The sequence below is a fragment of the Labeo rohita genome, unplaced genomic scaffold, assembly GCF_022985175.1.
Source record: "Labeo rohita strain BAU-BD-2019 unplaced genomic scaffold, IGBB_LRoh.1.0 scaffold_86, whole genome shotgun sequence".
Classification (NCBI taxonomy): Eukaryota; Metazoa; Chordata; class Actinopteri; order Cypriniformes; family Cyprinidae; genus Labeo; species Labeo rohita.
In genome coordinates, this window is record NW_026129810.1 from 340,648 (window position 1) to 361,584 (window position 20,937).

The window sequence follows — 20,937 nt, forward strand, 5'->3', positions numbered from 1 at the left end:
AAAAACAAATCTAAATCACATAGGTGGTTCTGGTGTAAGGTGTAGAATATATTTGCACACAAAAACAAAATGTACAGAGATAATCATTTTAGGCATGTTCGCAGCGGTCAGAAAGTATGTAATATTTAACTTTTATGTATGAATTCTTCACCTAATGACAACTCAAGACAGAAAATATGTTAGTTTATGGAATTGAAGCTGTGTTCTATGTATAGCTTTTCTATTTTGCAACATTTTTTGTTCAGAATAAAAATAAAATGACCTTGTTTGTTTGTGTATGTATACATGAAGTAACATGATAATATTATTCCAGGATTTCCCTACTTGGGTCATGTATTGCATAATGAAAATGTGTTTATATATGCAGCACTGAGAGATAAACTTTACGTGCAGTTGAATTACTTTACATAGTACAACATTTTGATATGCAAAACAAGGTGTAAGCATTTGTAAGCACTTGACAACTCATATTGTGTCTTACAAAGAATTATTGCTAATTCTCAGCTCCCTACATATTTTTAAGTAAATGTGTTTGCACTAGAACTTCAGTTCACATAAATAGAAGGAACTTGTAAGAACACACAGAAAAGTCTCCTTTGCGTTCAACTTTGCTTAAAGTTGTTTTAGCAGCCTGCTCTTATGTGATGAGAAAGAACAGTTTGTCAGCCTACATTTCCTGATAAAATCCCTGTATATAACCCTCTCAGCCTTCTTTGGTCACTGTAGATGTATGGACTCAGTTTCCATGGAGACAACAGCAGGGTATTGGGTTCAATCCATGCAGACAGTGTGGTAGACAGAGGCGTTGAGAAAGAGACCAGATGTGCTGGCTGTGTATTGCAGTCAAATGTAAGTGTCTAATTTAGAGTGCTGGATTGACATTAGAGAAACTCCCCCACAAGATGGTGTGAATGAAACAAGCAAGTTTCGCTGTTCTAAGCCTTTGTGTGTGTGGGTGTGTGTGTGTGTGTGTGTGTGTGGGTGTGTGTGTGTGTGTTCTAAATGCCTCTGTATACCCCTTAGTGATCTTTAATTGTTAGGTAACTTTCCCAGTCACTTACAGTAACAGTGAACTGAAAAATTCTGGAATCAGTCCGGAGATTCCCATCACAGCTTAGTAAACAGAAGCAACCTATTTAAGAACTGGAATGTAGTTGCCATACCTGAATGTGTGTGGGTGAGAATATGCATCTTGAGTGTTTGTCTATCAGTATATGTTTTTGTGTGTTTGTTGGTAGCACAACCGCAATATGGTTATAATCGTATGGACGTTATATTTAGAACAGATCAGAATTTCAGTTGGACGATTTATTTCTCCCAATGCACACAAATGTTGCAATCTGCAACTAAATAACTTTTAAACAGTTTAAGTAATAATAATAATAAAATAACCAATAACAGAACCGAAGGCAAAGGCCCCAGGAAGTGTATGAACACTCTTTAAAATGTATGATGAACTTTAAAATGTGGTGAATCTGCTGAGGTACTGCAGTGACATTCAGAAATGAGTTTTGTCTGTGACTCAAATATTTAAATTCTGTTTAGGACTAGTGCAAAACGGTCAGTAATATTTGTATTTGTTTATTAATTTTGCCCTTTCTTCTCTCAGGTGAGTGGGAGTTCCGAACGTGGCCGTGTGTGACACGTGGTGTGCGTGATGCTGATCAACAGAAGAACGTGTCTTTCTCCTAGCCCCTCGTTCTTCCCGGCCCATGTAACCTAGAGTGGCCCAGAAGGCCCGGGGGATTGTCCCATGAATCCAAGCCCAGAGCGCAGCAAGGAGTGTCTCCCCCCGGAAAAGCGGGACTCCCGACAGGGCTCGTCAGATCAGCCTGCCCCAGAGGATGACTTCAAACCCCCTGCCCCTTTTCGAAGCCGAAGGCAGCACTACTCCACAGAGGGTCACAGAGAGAGTGGGGACCTTCTACCACCCCCTCTGCCCACTCTGCCACCCCTTCCTCTGTCGTTGCCTTGGCAGGTGTCCTACGCTCCCTCCATGCATCACTCATACCTGCCGGTCCAGGTGGGAGAGAGGCGAGGGGCCGCTTCAGCGCCCTGGAGAGAGACGCTGTGCGGACGGGGTATGGATGGAGGACTGGAGAACGCCGTTCCCCACCACTCTCGCTGGCTGAGCAGTGACATCCCCCCGATCAGCGTGCAACCGCTCATTTCTGTGCCCATGTTCAAAAGTGTCTACGCAGCCGAGTCCAGAGAAATGTGGTCCTACGGCCCCGGTCGACAAGACTATAGCTCATCTCTCTTCCCCCCTCACCTCTTTGCACAGCCTCCGGTTTATCCCCATGACGCCCTCCCTGACAGCAGACTCAGGTACCAAGGCAGGAGGCCCAACGGTGTTGAGGGCACCAATAGCGGGTCTGGGCCTAGCAGAAGGATGCCCCCTTGCGACGACTGCGAGAACGACAGCGCGACCAGGTTAGATGGTCCGCATGCCAATGGCAGGAGAAGACAGGAGAGCACAAGAGGACAGACCACCGGAAAAGGCCTTCTGCCACGAGAGAGCACAGGTGCACATTCCTCACCGTGGGACAGGGACCCTCGGGGAACGCCCAAAACTCCAACACCCCCCTCATCGGACACAAAGACGGGGAAGGCAGTCACTTCTCAGGACCATTTTGGTGGTAGTGCCTCTCAGGCTGGAGCTCAGATCTACTATGCTGTGGGGTCCCTTTGCCAATCTGCTCACCATAACTCTCAGAAGTACCCACAACTTAGTCCTTCTGTGTCCTGCTCCCCGAGGAAGTCCCAGCACTTCCTACAAAGCCAACACAACAGCCACGGGGTTGAATGGGATCCCTCAGCAGGCTCCTACCGCCCTCCCGTGGCTGTGCTTACTGGCCCTGACCCACCCCCTTCAGCAGTCCTACCTCATTTTGCCAAAGGTTCCCTGATCGAGCTGGCCGGCGGCCATCTGAAGAGGGTGGAGGAGCTGAAGACAGAGGATTTCTTGCGCAGTGCCGACACCCTGCCTGAATTTCACCTGAGCACCTGCACTATTCTGTTAATCTCACCTGGACCCACGTACGGCTTCAACCACTTGCAGGTCTTACTCACAGACCGCAACACTCAGGTGAGTCTAGCGCAAGAAGTATGTACAGAAATCAAAATGTACCGCAAAGTCAAGTCAAGGGAAGGGAAATGTTACTAAAGCATGCTTTTATTAACGCTGTACTACACAAAAAGAAGGACATTTTAAAAACAACTAATAAATTAAAACTAGTTACACAAACACAAGTAAGCCATGACAGTTGACTTCGAAACTTATTATACAACCAACACACTATCGCTATAAAAATAAGATCTTTGTGATCTTTGTTGAAGTGCACGCTGTGGAGGTTCGCAAGACACTGGCAAACCCCTCAGATTTCATTCCCCCTAATGGAAAGCATGAATTGCTCCCTATCCCCTAAAAGTGAAGGGTTTCAGACAAAGCCTCCATTTCTGCTTATAAATGTAGGGAATGGCCGCTTCTGAATGATGTCATTAAATCCTTACTGGTCGGTAGAGAGAAAGCCTATAACTTGTGATTTTTTTTCCAATTGTTTTGGATTACATAGCCTTAAGATTAACATATTCATACTAACAAAACTTCTGTCTGGTTGGGAAGTTGGGTATCATCAGAATAAAAGTGATACGCAATAGAACTGAGAACAGTTGTGCTAAAGGAAATCTTGGCAATGGGTATTCATGTAAATCAAAACAAACTGATTTTTTAAATTTTTTTATTATTATTTTTTTTTACTACAACTTACAGGTTACAAAGTTTATTGTAGCTTTGTGAGCACTCAGTTTTTCATACTGTTAAATACATTTGAACAAAATCTCGTGTTATAAAAGGTTGCTATTTAAAACTGTTTGGCTATGACCTGACAGCAAATGCTAGACCTGTGGTTTGCAAACTTGTCCATGAAGTCCCCCCAGCACTGCACATTTTGTATATCTCCCTATATCCGACACACTTACCTCAGGTCTCGCAGTCCCCACTAATGAGCTGATGAATCAGCTGTGATAGATGAGGGAGACATACAAAATGTGCAGGTCTGGTGGTACTTCAGGACCGGTTGGAGAACCACTGTGCTAGACTAAGGCGCTTTTCCTGCTCCACAAAAGCATTACATTAGCCTTTATAGACATAGGACCAGATTTACTAACAGCTTGCACCAGCACAAACGCTCTTCTGCTGTCAGGACTTACTAAAGACCTTAATGAATATGCAATATGTTGAGAACACTCATATTAATTTAATTTGGAATGCCAGAGGATGACATTATCTGAACAGTGCATCCTTACGCTAATTTGCCCAGCTCTTGGTAGATTGCGTTGGTCACTATTGAAATGAGATGTCTGTGTCACATTGTCAGTAGATCAACTGCTGAACTTTCCAGTCCTATCCGTGCTTTCTTTGTTTAGTAAATCTGGCCCTTTGTATATAATGAGTAAAAAAAAAAAAAAAAAAAAAAAAAACATTGATCTTAAAAAGATGAAGCTAAAAGCCTAAAAGCGCTTCCTTCATGTTTGAAACCCATTTGCAGCAGTACCTTGGCTTTCTCAGATGGTCTCCCATTCGGGCGATAAACAGGCTAGAGTCTGCTTAAGTTAATCAGATAACTGCTTGTGAGCTTCATACAGATTGCCAGCTGATGCAATCATGTGATCACCACCGCAAAGAAAGTTGACAAAAGTTCATGTAAATTTATAGAGAGTTAATTACAAAGTTCATTACACTCAAAACAGTAAACCAGTAAAATCTGGTTGCTTAAAATGTGTCAGTTTCGTTCTCAATAGGCATCAAAGGAGACAGCGACCTTTATGCCGGGGTATAATTTTGACATTATGGTATGATTGTTATTTATTTATTTTTATTTGATTTTTAATTTTTGGATGCCTTGGAAGTGAGAACAGATTAGCTTTTTCAAATGGAAGCTGCCTTTTGAGAGGAATAAGAAAGGTCACTTTATGAACTGACAGCCAACGTATTAACATATTCTTTTTGGAGCAAGCTGTATTTGGAGTTCACGACAAAATAAGAGTTGTTTAATATGAGAAATCACAACAATGTTGTTTTGTCAGAGAGTTTTTTTGACAGACAACGATTGGCTGAAAGTAATTCAATGCTTCGTATTTTATATTATACGTTTTTCAGTTGAAGTTGTGAATTTTATGTTTTGGTTTATTTCTAATATTATTTCTGTAGTAGAAGTAGACCTTGAAGTAAGATATTATTTTAGGTTTAAAATAGGATAAGATTTTAGGTTCAAAGTGACTACATTGCTTGAGTTTGTTTGAAAACTGGTATGATACAAAACTAGATGGAATCAAAATCAGGCCTCCTGGGAACTCATGAAACATGCAACTCAAGCATCATCTGCTTTTACCAGTTGACTTGATGAAAATGTTAACTGCAATGCAGTTGTTGAACAGAAAAACTGCGTGTAGTTGACTTGAAGTGGGAAAAAGAAATTTACGAGGTCCATTGGCGTTGTTATTATTAAATGAAGCTTGATAGTAAGAAAAAAATGTTTTTTTTTTAACGACTTGTTTGTAGTTAATGTTGCTATTTGGAGCATATGATAAGTTAGCATCATGGTTAAAAGTAAAGCGTTTGCTGAAAACTGATGGTGAATTATTGAGCTAATCGTGTACTGGGAAGTCCTGCCGATGAAAAATGGTCCGTTTGAAATGTTTTTCAGAAACCGTGTGCGTTTAAAATCTTGATGAATTTCTGTCTCCGAGTATGACGTCGCTTTCCTGTCATCACTGGTGACCTTGCAACCTGACATTCTTGTACATTCTTGTTCCGGCAGGAGCTGCTCACAGTCTTAGCAGAATATCCGTTTTTCGTCCGGGACCGCGGCTGGTCGTCTTGCAGTCCCCAGCGAAGCGCCCAGCTGTATGGCCTGCAGTGCCGTCAGCTCAGCACCGGCGACGTGTGTCTGGCACTGACTCCCACACCTGCTTCACCTCATTCGGCGGCCCCTCCGGCACAGCGTCCACACGTGCGTCCGGGGGACGCGGCGGAGAGGACGTTCCCTGTCCCTGCCCCCGCACCCGCACCCGCACCCCCGTCTCCGGCGGCCGTCCAGCCTCCTCCTTCTAGTCCGCTGAGCGAGCGGCCCCGCGCCCGCAAGAGACGCTGGTCCGCCCCTGAGCTCGAGCCAGGAATCGAGACTAGCACCCATTTACCTCAAGGCTCCAAGCACGAGAGACAGCAGTAATGTTTTTTGAATCGACACCACAGGAAGGGTTAGCAACCGATTGCTTGTAACCTCACAGATACCATGGAATAGCTAGTAAAATTGTTCCCCTTCTGGCCTGTCCTGTTAAATGTGATTTCAGAATGTAGAACAACACACGCTAGCCTGGTCCAAAATGCACAACGAGACAATCAAAGATCACTTCTTTGTGATGCCACGCACCTTTTAGTTATGCTAATTTCTAGCCTTTTTCTGCAGGGTATGTCTTTTTAATCCGTATTATAAGAAACCAATACTACCGGAGGAGAAAAAGACAAAGCACACAAATATGTGAGAATATATCATATTACGAGTGTTCTGTGAATATGCTAAAGGAAGTAGTGTACTGTTATATTCGTAATGCAGTCTTGTTTCATGCTTACGAACTGCGTACGTTCCTTCAGTCTAGCAGGCGAGCTGAATGTATTAGCAGGCTTCGGCCAGGCTTTCAGTGCGGGGTCAATGTGCTAGTTCACTTTAGCATTACGCTCCAGCCTGTTTTTACCAAGGGAAGAGACACTAACGATGGAATGATACCAAACACGCACGCGACCCTGGGCCTGGCGTTTTTAAAGAGTGATGGTGCTAATGACACATCAGAAAAGTCCTCTGGGGATTTGTGGGATTCCCTTTGACATTTCCTCATGAGAAAGGACAGAAATCTAGTGTTTTGAACTCAAATACGGGTATATCTACTCTTGATTAAGCACACTCTATCACTTTATTTTTCTCTCTCTCTTGTTTTTCTTTTGTGGTTTCTCAAGTAACGTTCGCTGTTAGTTTTTTGTTTTTATTTTCTTTATAAATGTTCTAATTGCTCTGAAAATGTATATTTTTAAAGTTGTGAGACTGTAATACAATGTTCGCTAGAAATAAAAGAACAGCTTTCTAGATTTAAAAAGACCTAATTCCATATTTAGCATCTTTGTGAAACAAATGAGAACAATATTGACACAGTATTATTTATCGAATACAAAACCTTAAGATGTTACTATGGCTACGTTCACACTGTTCGTCTGATGTTACCGACGTCTTGCGATTGACACGACAGAAATTCAATAGAGGCGCCATTTTTATCTGTTGAATCTTGAATAAATGAATGTACCTCAGTAAAGAGCGCTGGAGAACAGTGACTGGATCTAAACCTTCAGATGCCACATAGCTCATGTCTGCATCTCTGTAGGTTACTGAAACCACAATCGTCATTGATTTGGTTGTCACCCCATAAGCAACCGAAATGTGTGCAAGCGTTTTAATGACCCGAATATGAGACCGTACTCTGCAGCTGTGTGAACGTGGCCTATAAGCAGTGTGGCAATATTGCAGACGTATGGAAAAGAAATCATGCGGTCGTTACATAGGGGCAAGGTTAAATGTTATATAAGCTTGTAACGCTGGACATGCAGAAATCATGCCAATGCCATCATTACTCTCTATCAAATGCATTGCACTTGGATTTGTTTTTAAAGAATTCAGTGCCAGAATTAAGGCTAATCCACTTAATCTGCAACTTGGAAAGTAATATATTCCACTGTGTGATGTGCTACAACATCGTTCACTGCATTAAACAATGCCTACATGTAACGACTGCATTGAGTGTGACATGAATTCTCTTCGGGACAAGCTGTATTTTCTACCATGAGTCATACAGTATTTTCCTTCTAAAATAATCAAGTAATACAAAAGACTAGCCAAACTCTTTATTTTAATTTAACTTTGCAAGCATAGTTTTACAAAAAGATAAGAAATCATAATCTAATTGTATCAGTATCATGATTAGTAACATTAGTAAGATTATAAAGGACACAAAGCTCGATACAGAAAATGACAACAAAAGTTAACAAAAGTAACAAAAGTTAACATTGTAGATGTCTTCTTTTTACTGAAGTTAGATATAGACATTTTTGTATTATTATTTATTATTACCATTATTATTACAATTATTATTACCATTGTTAGGTGAATTCCTACACAAGGGTGTTGAAACACGTGCTGTTCTGATTACGGTGTGTCTATTCATTGGTTTTCCTGTGTGGCGGTGATTGCTTCATCTCCACATTATTAGGTGCATTATGCCTGCGGAGACACTCTACAGCAAACAGAGGAATCACCTACACACAGAGATAGAGTGAGAGAAAGAAAGAAAAGATTTATTGACTCTATGATTATTCCACAGTGCCCTCTACTGGTAGTCAACTGCTGCTTAAAAAAAAATAGCACAAGTAGCACAAAGTAGCACAAATCCCTGAATCAAAATACTTCTGTGGCCTGGAACAACAATTTAAGACTACAATACAAAGGTTTTTGTGAATAGAAAAGCATGGGGGGGCCTTGCGGTATTGATTCGGAGAGGAGGAAGGCTTGGATTAAAAAAGGGTGAGAACCACTAGACCGTGTTATTTTCGAAGGTGGCGACTGCATCATTTAACAGAACACAGAGTTGGAGACCATGCGATTGGCAGTTTCTTGAGGCAATGCACGATGGAAACCAGTGTTGCCAGATTGGGTTGTGTTGAATTTAATGATGTGGCATCGGGAGGGTGGACAAAATTTGGGCTGGTTTGGAGCTTTTCAAACATTTTATGGGCTAACTGGTTAACAAACTAAACCCATGCACTCCATCCAATCAGTCATCATGACATTACATGCTGTTGGCAGCTGCTGGTGTTGATGCCAATCAAGAGCAAAAACAGGCTGACTCCTAAGTGATGGGGTTTAGTCAATAAGGGATTGAATTTTGAACTTGTAGCTGAGTGAGCCAGTTTTGGAGAGCTTTTGGGATGGAAATCGTCAACACTAATAGAAACATGAAAGCACACTTGGCTGCTAGATACCTCGTCAGCCCATCCCCTACAAATGCCATTTTCTCGTGGTTGCAAGTGTGTTTTTTTTTTTTTTTTTCATTTTCAGCTGTTAGCCACACTGCAAATAACGCTTTTCTTACTTCGATTTTTTTGTCTTGTTTCCAGCCAAAATATCAAAAAATTCTTAAATCAAGAAGAATTGTCTTGTTTTCAGAAAAAAGAAAAGAAAAATTAAGTGAGTTTTTGCTTGAAACAAGCAAAATAATCTGCCGATGGGGTAAGCTAAATGATCGAAATAATCCTTGGCCTCCAAATTCAATAGATTTTACTCCGACTGAGCATGCGTGGCAGTCCCGGTCCTTCCTATACGCAAAGCAAGCAAGTTGCGTAGTTTGAAAACCACCAGGGGGCCTCCTTGCTCTCAAAGATGATTTAAAGGGGTCACAGATTACAATTTCAACATTTTAACTTTAGTTAGTGTCCAATGTGGCTGTTTGAGCATAAACGCAAAGTTACATTACTCAAAGTTCAATGCAAAGGGAGAAACAGCTTGTAAGGACTACAGTGACATCACAAACCCTGAATTTGACATAAAGTCCTGCCCCCAGTTAGCGAACCACAACACGCTGGGCCAGCTAACCAATCTGAGCCCACTGCGAATTTCTGAGGGAGGAACCAGAAAGTCAACAGACCGGAAAAGCGGTGTGGAATAAAGGTAAAATATGTGAAAAATAATGTGATTTTTTTTTTTTTTTCAATGAAGCATGAAGACGTTACCGTGCAGCCCATAAACACAATCAAGCCTTCGAGAAAAGCCGGCACACCACCCCTTTAATGACTAGGACTGTGCGATTAACAGAATTTTAGTTTCATTTTTGATCTTGGCTTCCAACAATTGTGAAAGCACGATGCCACATTCCATTCCGTTCCTTTTACTTTAAAGCAGTGCGCTGCCACCCTTTCTATATAACATCCAAACCAGTCAAATCGATTAACATGACTGTCCTAGTGTATGACTGTCTCAAGAAAAGGATGTGGTCAAGAAAAGAGTTGAAAGCATATTGATCTGCGAAAGAGATGCTGTTTCCAAGGACAAATACACCGAAAAAATGATGTCAAATAGTTTTTACTTAAACTGTGTCAGATATGTCTTCAGTGAACATAAAAAGTGAGGAAAGTAATCGAATGCTTGTCAGTATATTAGGTGTGAGCAGCTGTTATTGTAATAAGGCTGAATTGTAGGGTACAACGGGGCTAAAGGCACATCCTAAGAAAAAATGTGCTTTTCACTGCGTCCAGTGTATGATTGCAGAAAAATATATACGTCTGTATTGAACATCTATGGAGCAACAGATTATGTGAGAAAATAAATCATACAAGTCGTTTATTTTGTTTAAAAATCGTATAAATGTATGAGCCTTTTACCCCCCACATCAATCACTAACAATCACTTTAGTAAAGTTTGTACCATTTTCTGCTTATTCTGAAAAAATAAAATAATTATTTTTGTTCAATAAATATACTGTCGTTAAAATATGTTAAAATACAGAAACAAAATCTTTTTAAAATGTAAATATTCTGAAAGGGGATCTCCTAGTAATTAAATCTAGATTTACAGTAGTGACAACAATTTATATTTTATTATATTATATGATTAATATCATGTTTTTAAATATGATGTTTTCATTCTAAACATGGTGCTTATCTCCAAGTTGGACACCCAACATAACAGATTATATTTACCATCTGAATCTAACCTTGTCATGTCCACAAATGGAAAAGTCAGCCTTCCATTAATTATCATGTCATTTATTGTGCCTTTTAGCCTCAACAGCAAAAGGTCAAAAGTTAGGTAAGAATTTGACAAAAAAAAAAAAAAAAAAAAGAAATGAATATGAAAAATGTAAAGCACCGCAGCTGTCAGCCGAAGCGCAAAAGCAGATTTGAATGTAGCGGTCGATCACGTGATTGCGCACGTCTCACACTGGGGTTCAATAAGGAGGGTTTTAGCTTTTCATTGTGATGTCATTCGTTGCCGCCATAGCTGTTATTAGCCAGCCTTTTCTTGTGCTGCCTTTGACAAACAAGTTGTGAGGTTCTGTATTAGTCAAATAAACTGAACTAAACCAGGCAAAATCGTGGTCGTTGTATACGTTCAGCACAGGCGTTTGTGAAGGGCAGCACAGACACTGAAAGTCACGGCTCATCTCTAATTGTTGCAGTAGAACTGCTGAGTTTACAAACACAACGGTCCAATGCCATTGAACACTCACTTGTGCAGTGATGAGCTTCTTGGTCTTTGGCTGGCTGGGGTCAGGGAACTCCTCTCCGAAGCACAGGTCCACTGTGTACTGTGGCTCGGGACCAGCGCCCTGCCGGTGGTTTTGTAACTCTGCCGAGAACACAGGCGACAGCGTGAGGACGTGCTTACAGAAATGTAAAAAGTATTGGTCCCCCCATCATCCTCCCCCTTCTTCACCTTGCATGAAGATGGTCATATCCAGGAGTTTGCAGGTCCTCTCTCTCTCTAGTTTGTTTGGTTTATGTCTGTGCTCTGCCAAAGGGCCGTCCCAGTACACGCGGCCCTGGCAGAAGCGCTTGATGAACACACCATCTGGGGCCACCCACACCAGCACACCCTTCTCCAGGTGGGGCAGAAGACGGGTCATGGCTTCCGCGATGCCCGGGGGCAGGTGCACGACTTCTGGACGGGGGAAGAAGACCTTTTTGGCTTCGCAAGGCCCGTAGATGCGCTCGTTCCCGACCGGAGCGCAGCCGTGCAGAATGAAGCAGCCATCTGGAGACGTGGTTATCAGATTCTGCACCACGTTACCGTGATAGAACAAACGCACCTCCAGGCGGCAGTCTACACACACACACGTGCCAAAAATATCATTACTTCTATAAAAACATATGTGACCCTGGACCACAAAAGCACTCATAAGGGTGATTTTTTCAAAATTATGATTTATACATCATATATAAGCTTTCCATTGATGTATAGTTCGTTAGGATAGGACAATATTTGGCCGAGATACAACTATTTAAAAATCAGGATTCTGAGGGTGCAAAAAAAAATCAAAATATTGAGAAAATTGCCTTTAAAGTTCTTCAGATAATGCATATGACTAATCAAAAATTAAGTTTTCATACATTTACAGTAGGAATTTTACAAAATATCTTCATGGAACATGATCTTTACTTAATATCCTAATTATTTGCCGTAAAAGAAAAATCAATAATTTTGACCCATACAATGTATTTTTGGCTATTGCTACAAATAAACCCCAGCGACTTAAGACTGGTTTTGTGCTCCAGGGTCACATATGTTATATAGCGTCTTATTCCCAGCAAGCAATTCATTCTTTCAGTCATAAAATGGTACTAAACTAAAGAAACATTAGAATTTGAGCTCGCTACAATTTCTCTCACCTGTTATGGGGACCTGAGATGGATATAGAGGAACAGACTGAAGATCGGCGTTAGCGCAGGCTTTAGTGCCTGTACCGGGACACGCGTACGCCCTGCCGTTCACTGCAAACACACACGTGCACACACAATGAAAGTGAAAAACTGTTTTTGTTAGTTAGTTATTGTTATCTGAACTAAAACACTAACCACTCCATCCAGCACTTTTGCTTGAGTCACCGAATGAACTGTCCTGCTGAATGTGAAAATAAACTCTTATTACATTGCACAAAACATACTCCATTTGTCCAGTAGGGGGCAGAAAAAATGTCACCCAGTCGGTGTAGTGAGTGTGGGGATTTCCACAAGAGTTGTCACTGAACAGTACCTGAATGGGCAGATGTGTCTCTCTCAAGGCTTTGCTACAGTCAGTGTCCTGTGATATCAGTGGATTCCCAGCAGATTCTGGAAGACACAAGGAGTAGGCTAGCTTATATCTGAAGCTAGTTTGGACTAGTCATGACTGCCTATGTATGTGTATATCTTTATATAGCTGAGGAAGTGAGATTTGGGTGATGGGTGGCTGAGGTTTGAGGAACACAAGCTCAGATCTGTCATAATACCTGCAGCTCTTCCTGTGTCATCCAGAATACGGTAGACTTTGTAGGGCTCGGAGATGTCCAGCTGACTGCGCTCAGGAACCTCCTGGAAGTCTGTGCTCTTGTTGAGGGCACAACGCAGACGCGTTTTCCACGTAGAGGGGTCTGCTTTGTCCCTGCCCTCTTGAAATTTACCCTTGTACATGGCCCATGCCTGAGACGAACGGTGACACAGTTTTGCGAGTGTGTGTTTAATCACTTCTCTGCCTGATTGTATTGACGCAAAGCAGCTATATTGGTTATTTTTGCACACTGTGTAAACTGGATTTAAATGGGCAATTCCATTAAATAAAGTTCGAATGATACCAATTAAAAGCTACGTGTGGATAGAAGCGAAAGCGTGTGACTTAGAGGTTTACTCGCCAGCACGAGCCAGTTCGGTCCGTTCGCACAGGTATTTAAACCCATGTCGAATCGCCTTAATTGAACGCGGGCTTGACGGTTAAAGCGTAGCCTGTGTTTACCTTAAAAAGCGCGGCGTCCTGGTTCTGTCTGTAGTCCTGTTTGGCGGCGTGTTTCCAGGGAATTCTGAACATGGTTTTCTCCTCATTTTCCCAGCTTAGTCCAGCGTATTTACCGCTGTCTATCTGCGCTATGAGCCATTCTCTCAGTCGCATGTGCCTCGACCTGTCTTCCATCAATCTAAAACATAACACCAGTCACATTTACAAACAGCCGTTCTAACACACCAAGACTTTGTTTACTCTACAAAGCTTGCGCTAAGGTCATAAAGAAATGAAATTTTACATGAACTCACAGTTAAACAATTGCATGCATTCAGACATGTGAGTGAGCTTTAAAAGCGAAAGTAAAAGTATGAAGTGAAACACTTTCGGTTTCCCATGTAATGAATGTTCCCTGTTAACAATGACATGTTCGCGTAAGACTGAAGCGAGCAGCACAACCTGGCCCTTAATACGCGCACTGAGGAACGCATCACCTCTGCCTGTAGACACAAGACGAACGCGTGAAGCTTTCGTTTTTGTCGTTGAAACGCGGTTGAAACTTCTGCCGCTTTGCAGTGTGTAAGCGGCCGATGCGGTTTTCTTAGCAAGCGTGAAAAACTAAAAGAATTCTTGTAGCCTCGTAACATTACGGCTGAACCACTTATGGCACAGGGACTGTTTTACCCGATGTCCTTACTGCGTTTCCCTTGCTGTCTGCTGTCTGTCTGTCAGAAAGCTCTCAGATTTCATAAAAAAAGATCTTAATTTGTGTTCAGAAGATGAACGAAGGTCTTACGGGGTTGGAACGACATGAGAGTGAGTAATTCATGACAGAATTTTCATTTAGATGATCTACCCCTTAACCGCTATTGGCAGTAAATATACATGTCTACTTTCACCCAGTTTCACCCAGACACCACTGACACAAACACCACTCCTGCTGATTTTGTCATCACAAAACCACTACGAGTCCTGTCCTGCAACAGTGTGTTTGACACTCAGAAAATACAGTCACAAGGCTGTACAGTGCACTTCAACAACAGGTAAAAACAAATTTAAGCTTTTCAATTTGCCTTAACTGTTATTTATAATTATTCTTAACTTTTAAAAAGTCGCTTAAATGTTTCAAGGTGATCGGTTTCCACAGAAAAATGTGAGTATTCTGAATTTATTGGGTTTTATGTGCAGCGGCCGTATTTTTGACATCACCTCCTAGAGTGATAAAACTTAGACAACATAGGAAGATGAATTTAGAGTAAATATTTAATGGGCCCCACTTTATATGAGGTATAATGGTATTATATGAACACAATAAGATCATTGAACTTTTTTTTTTTTTTTTTTTTTCATGTGAGTACACAAGGCCACTTAAGATAACGTGGGCCCTTTTTCATATTCAAAGTTTACTCGACTGCTTGATAAACATGCTCCTTGGAAAATGACAGAGGTCAAGGGGGAACTCCTACCCTGGATAAATGCAGAACGTATAGGTCACTTTAGACAGAGAGAATCTTATAGGAGTTTAAGAAATGTATCAAAGACTATGATTCACAATGCCAAATCTAATTATTATAAAGATTGTTTCTCTAATAACTTTAAAAATCCTAAACAATTTTGGAGTGATATAAACGTTTTATTAAACACCTTAGATAAATGCATTATTAAGCACAAAAGAGATGAAAATACAATAGTTCATGATTCCCTTTCTGTCGCTCATGTATTTGGAAACTTTTTTTCCAGTGTTTGTTCTAATTTAACACCTAATTACTCTTGCGTGAATCGTTTCGGTAAGTTAGACAGAACTTTTACTTTTACCAAAATAGCAAACCTGTAGAAGTCCTGAAGGTTATTGAGCAGCTTAGCTCTAATCAGAATCAGAAAGAGCTTGCGCATACAAGGAATTTGTTTTAGTGTCACAGGCTTTCAGTGCACAGAGTCAACAACAACACACAGATTATAAAAATAAGATGAGAATTAAAAAATATAAATAGACAAAAAAATATGTATAAATAATACAAATAAATAAATAAGGGTGCCTGGACCTGATGGAATTGAGCCTAGATTTATTAAACTTACCTCTGGCTGATCTCTTTAAAATGTCATGACGGTCTGAGTTACTAGCTATTTGGAAATACTACAGTATTACTCCAGTTTATAAAGGAGATTAGAAATGACTAATCCACAAAATTATAGACCAATATCAATCATCTGTGTTATTGCAAAAGTATTTGAAAAATGTAACTATAAGTATCTTGAAAATATTCATATTCAGGGCTCAATATTGGGTACGCTTCTTTTGTTCTATTTTTTTATTAATGATCTCCTCTTTCTCTTTATGCAGACAATACTGTCATTAATATTTCAAATCCTCATTTTACTCAAAAACAAAAATATGTTCTACTCAGACTGTAATGCTTTGCAAGAGTGGTTCCATTCTAATAATAATAATAATAATAATAATATAATGTGTAATGATAGCACATACTTGCACAGAGTGGATCAAAATAAATATTTGGGCTTATGGCTGAATCCTAAACTTTCTTTTAAACCTCACATTGACTATATAGTTCATAAGATTATTTCCAGAATCAGTGTACTGTATCGAGCAAAAAAAAAAAATGTAAGTACACAGACATTAGCTACTTAAAATAAAGTGTATTAAGATTGTACTTAAGTGTACTTCATGTGTATCTATACTGTACACCATATCCAGCCGCACCTTAGTTTGATTTAACCCACCAGTACACAGATTAAATACATGTAATCTGTTACAGACATCTACATAATTACAAACTGTAACTACAGGCTGTTCCATAAAGTAGTTACATGGTAAGTACATTTTGTTTCATGTAAGTACAACAGCTACTACTAAGTACTTAATTAGGTAGTTACTACTTATTTGAACACTGGCTGGTTGTGTACTTGCTCAGAAACTGATGGATCATTCTGGATCATTTTTAACAAAAAAAGGTTATGGACTGTAGCTTTAACAACCTGGAGAATTCACCAGTCAGTACACCAGCACTGCTTCAGTGTTCATATTCAACACCAGTGGGTGAGACTCATAAAGTGTATACACCTGTATGTATGTATGTATATTCTGCTTGCAGTTATATTTTGCAATTTTTTGCCAGTGTGCCATTATTCCAAAATGTTTGTGGTTAGGTTAGGTGAAGTTTGTAGCCTTGTTGCTGCTATCCTTGTTGCGTGAGAGAGGGTTCGAACGCCCTGTCAGTGACATCTGAGCCCTGCGTGTAGTCGCCAATGAACAAGAAGACGCACTGAATTCAGTGCTGGCTAAGCTGTCTTTTATTTTTAAACTTCTAATGCATAAATCTGTGGTGCTGCTAAGTAGATACAGTACTTGTATATTAGTAAATGTTTAACCCCACGTCATTATTAATTAATTGCTTGTTCAAACTAGATAATGCCGAACATACTGGAACATAATATTTTATCAACAGTTGCCACCCCACGTGTCTTTGGGTCTTTGCTTCACGAGAAATTACGGAGTGTGTTTGTCACAAAATGCAGTGATTTTTTTTAAATGCGACCAATAGCTCATCCTTGATATCTGGCGTGACACAGACACTTCCTTTCCACGGGTTGAAGCTGGTCTGAGAAGCTGGACTTCTTTCCCAGTTCAGTACTCAGGGAAACTGAACCCTCTGTCGGCCATCACAGTGCCTCCCTAAAAAACAGGTGACAACATCCAGATCAGATTTCAGTTGTTTCCTCTGGCAGGTGAGTATTTGTACCTTTGATTCCAGTCATCAGTATCTGTTCCAACACAACTTCTGTTACATCTACAGTATGCTCATGCCGTCTACTTCCTCTGTAGGCTGAACTGGTATTGCTCTTCTCAGAGACTCCTGATATTTGTCCATTATTCTGGAGGGCTCAGGTCTGTGGGGAAGCTTTTGGATTTTTAATTATGCTCAATCAGTAAGCTGCAGTTGATTAACTAGGTACCAGCAGGAGCACTGCATGCTACCGTGTAACGCTTTAAAACAGGGCCTTCAATCAGTAATATTTTAGGTAGCATGAACAAACAATGAACATCTTACAGTGTTTATTAATATTCATTAATACATGTACAATTGTTCACAAGTTCATTAAGCACATTGTCGTTTGTTTGTGGTTTATACGAGCTTATGGCAAAATTGGGTTAAAACGTTAAAACGTACAGTACTTAAATACGTTTTAATCGAAGGATTTAGTAGACTTTAATTTTGAATTCACAATTAACTTAATCAGGTTTGTGCGCAATGTTAAAATAATAATGATACTGTTATTGTGTAACGTATTAGTGAAGGTTGAAATTAACATTAACCGAGCCTAATAAGTGTTGAAAAAAATGGTTGATCATCAGTCTTCTTGGTCTGTTTAAGCCCCATTGTTTGTTTTTCCTGGTGATATTTTTATTTATTTTCCCTGTTGAGATACAGCGTGTTATTTAACACTGTGGTCAAGACGTGAGTCTGACTCACCTGACAGAAGACCAGACCAGTACAACACGAACCCAGCAGGAGCAGAATCTCCTGATCCCATCCAGGAATCAGTCAGTTCCCTCCACTGTGCACTCACCACCACCTTTATTACTACACACTGAAAGTCCACACGCAAGCTGCTGCGAGTCAGTGGAACGGGGAGAATTATGAAATGAAGGGGAAAATGAAATGATGTGAATATGAAACTAATACAATTTACAACTCAAACTTTTTAAAGCATTATGACGTTCTGTAAAGCTGCTTGGAAACCATAAGTATCCTGAATGACTACACAAATACATTTTGACCTGACATTTGTCTACAAGATGATTTCAAGTGACAATCGGTAACACTTTACTTGAAGGGGTGTGCATAAGACTGACATAACACCTTCATAATCGTGACATGACACATGTCATGAATATGAAGGAGGTTTTATGCATGTTTATGACAACTGTCATTAAGTGTCATTTGCTCAGTTATGTCATTTTTAATGCAAAGATGACATTGTTCGAGATGCCTTTGTTATGACAACTTGACATGAACCAATACATCATAACCCGTTGGTGTCTTTGTCATGACAACTTGACATTACCAAGACAATGTTGTACTTCACGACAGCTATATATGTTTTATACTATATATGTTGTACTATATGACAACATTTATACAGAAAAATATGAAAGTGAACTAATATTTTGTTGTAAGGAAATTAATAAAAAAATGGGAAAAAATGTAAGAAATAAATAATGCATGTGCACCTGTTGGGCAATTATTTGTTATCAAGCCAGATAAGAAGGATCAGTCTATTAACTGTCCAAGGGAACTGGATACCAGTGATTGAAAACAATAAAAAAATAAAATACAGCACAGTCCAGATGAATGGCGTGCCTACAGAGACAGCTTACCCAGTACAGATATCGTCAGTATTCTGTCTGCCATAAAAGTTGATCCAGGGACTGTTGCTCATACTCAGCATATTGAGCGTGCATGGCAGAATTACAAGTTGGAAATAAGTGACCCTGGACCACAAAACCAGTCTTAAGTGGCACGGGTATATTTTCACAATAGCCAACAATGCATTGTATGGGTCAAAATTATCGATTCCATGAAGATATTTTGTAAATTCCCTACCGTAAATATATATCAAAAACTTATTTTTGATTAGTGATATGCATTGCTAAGAACTTTATTTGGACAAATTTAAAGCCGATTTTCTTAATATTTTGATTTTTTTGCACACTCAGATTCCAGATTTTCAAAATGTTGTGTCTAACAAACCATATATCAATGGAAAGCTTATTTATTCAGCTTTCAGATGATGCATAAGTGTCAATTTAAAAAAAAATAAAATAAATTGACCCTTTGATTGGTTTTGTGGTCCAAGGTCACATATGGCATCATAGAGGAAATCGTTTTTCTCACAATGATAGAGTGGCACCGCTGGTTAGGTGTACGCCATTATGGTGGTGTCTTGGGTAGACTTTTCCATGATGTAGAAAAGCATGTCAAGAAAATAGAAATGTGTGGGATGCTGTACTTAACTGTTTTTGCAGTGATATGGACCAAACTCTGCATGACTTAACCCACTGTTTTCATTTTAATTTTTGGGTGAATCGCTCTCCAAATGCAATAAAATACAATTTGATAAATTTTATTCATTATTATTATTATTATTATTATTATATTTGGATGATTAAATTTACTTCTATAACAACAGTTAATCTCTTTTTTACAACATTTGAAATGGTCTATTATCTGACCTTCTGTTGGAGGAAACTTAAAAAAAAAAAAACAACATTATGAATTAAAAAAATATTCATGATGCAGTTATAAAATAATTTGACAGAGTATTAGCACTTAATGACATTTTAATGACAAATTCAACTTGTACCACTGTAGTTCAGGTCAAGAAAAATATTTATGACACTGGTATAAAATTATTTGACAGAGTATTAGCCTTAATGACATTCTAAGGATAAATTCAATTTGTACCACTGAAAAAAAGTGGTCGGAAAAAAATTCATGACTGTCAAAACCAACCAAATGGCAGTTTAGTGTAATGTTAACCCATAAAGCTAAGTATTTTATTAAGTTTGATAATGAATCTTCTATGCCATGTTTATGACAGATTTATGAATAAAGACACTGACAGGTTATGATGTATTGGTTTATGTCAAGTTGTCATAACAAAGGCATCACTAACAATGTCATCTTTGCATTAAAAATGACATAAATGAGCGAATGACACTTAATGACAGTTGTCATAAACATGCATAAAACCTTCGTATTCATGACATTGTCACGGGCGTCGTGTGTGGGGAATGAGGAGTAGGGACGAGGAGATCAGGAACGAGAACATTTATTAGATAATCCACAAATGGAACTGGAACGAACAGGAACAGCAGGGAATCACACGCAAACAGTACACAAGAGACTTTAAGAACCGACAAAGACACGGGGAACAGAACCAAACTTATATACACAGACTAATCAGAGGGAGACAGGTGTGAACGATTAAACAATGACGTAATAATTGAAGACGGAACAGGAAAGACCAAATAAGGGCATACGTGGGGAAAACCAAAGAAAACAGTCCACAGGGGTGTGACAGACATGTGTCATGTCACGATTATGAAGGTGTCATGTCAGTCTTATGCACGCCCCTTCAAGTAAAGTGTTACCAACTGGGGTGTGACAAGATCTCGTGCAGTATTAAAATATTCAGTGTATAATCAAGATCGTGCAGTATTAAAATGTGACTTTAGGTGTGTTTGACTTAATGCAGCGCTGCACAGACCGACATGACTTTAACTCTACATTCCAGGAACGCGCGGCTCTCTGTGGATCACAGGCGAAAGCACGTGCTGGAGCGCCAC

The 20,937-nt window shown here is 39.8% G+C and overlaps 2 protein-coding genes and 1 long non-coding RNA gene across 10 annotated transcripts in view; 2 read left to right on the plus strand and 1 right to left on the minus strand.

Annotated features, from left to right (window-relative positions):
- Positions 1-7,200, plus strand: part of zmp:0000000926 (uncharacterized) — a 52,791-nt gene extending 45,591 nt beyond the window's left edge. For all 5 annotated transcript variants that reach the window (XM_051104991.1, XM_051104990.1, XM_051104989.1 and 2 more), the window contains 2 exons: positions 1,610-3,088; positions 5,823-7,200. In XM_051104991.1, the coding sequence (XP_050960948.1) occupies positions 1,754-3,088; positions 5,823-6,233 (1,746 nt within the window). In that variant the 5' untranslated portion in view covers positions 1,610-1,753 and the 3' untranslated portion in view covers positions 6,234-7,200. The remainder of the gene's footprint in view (positions 1-1,609; positions 3,089-5,822) is intronic.
- Positions 7,201-7,923: 723 nt separating this feature from the next.
- Positions 7,924-14,023, minus strand: irf10 (interferon regulatory factor 10). 4 transcript variants are annotated; one of them, XM_051104997.1, is made up of 9 exons: positions 13,880-14,023; positions 13,587-13,764; positions 13,087-13,276; positions 12,852-12,928; positions 12,674-12,716; positions 12,488-12,589; positions 11,535-11,921; positions 11,329-11,447; positions 7,926-8,362 (listed from the first exon to the last, which is right to left on the minus strand). In XM_051104997.1, exons 2-9 carry the CDS (start codon positions 13,758-13,760, stop codon positions 8,264-8,266), a joined length of 1,191 nt encoding a protein of 396 aa, XP_050960954.1. In that variant the 5' UTR covers positions 13,761-13,764; positions 13,880-14,023; the 3' UTR covers positions 7,926-8,263. The 4 variants fall into 4 exon arrangements, with proteins under 4 accessions (XP_050960952.1, XP_050960951.1, XP_050960954.1 ...); XM_051104996.1 differs by having other exon boundaries at positions 7,927-8,362; positions 12,674-12,719; XM_051104994.1 differs by having other exon boundaries at positions 7,925-8,362; positions 12,674-12,928.
- An 8-nt stretch (positions 14,024-14,031) lies between these two features.
- LOC127162219 (uncharacterized) lies at positions 14,032-14,912 on the plus strand. Its single transcript, XR_007827277.1, has 2 exons — positions 14,032-14,384; positions 14,472-14,912. It is a non-coding gene; the product is annotated as an uncharacterized LOC127162219 (long non-coding RNA).
- The last annotated feature ends 6,025 nt before the right edge of the window (positions 14,913-20,937 follow it).

Coding starts and splice junctions, on each gene's coding strand:
- irf10 (XM_051104995.1), bottom strand. CDS start 13,760: ATGGAAGACAGGTCGAGGCACATGCGACTGAGAGAATGGCTCATAGCG. Junction 11,922..12,487: donor ATCTCAGGTCCCCATAACAG/GTGAGAGAAATT, acceptor GTGTGTGTGTAG/ACTGCCGCCTGGAGGTGCGT. Junction 11,448..11,534: donor TATGACCATCTTCATGCAAG/GTGAAGAAGGGG, acceptor TGTTCTCGGCAG/AGTTACAAAACCACCGGCAG.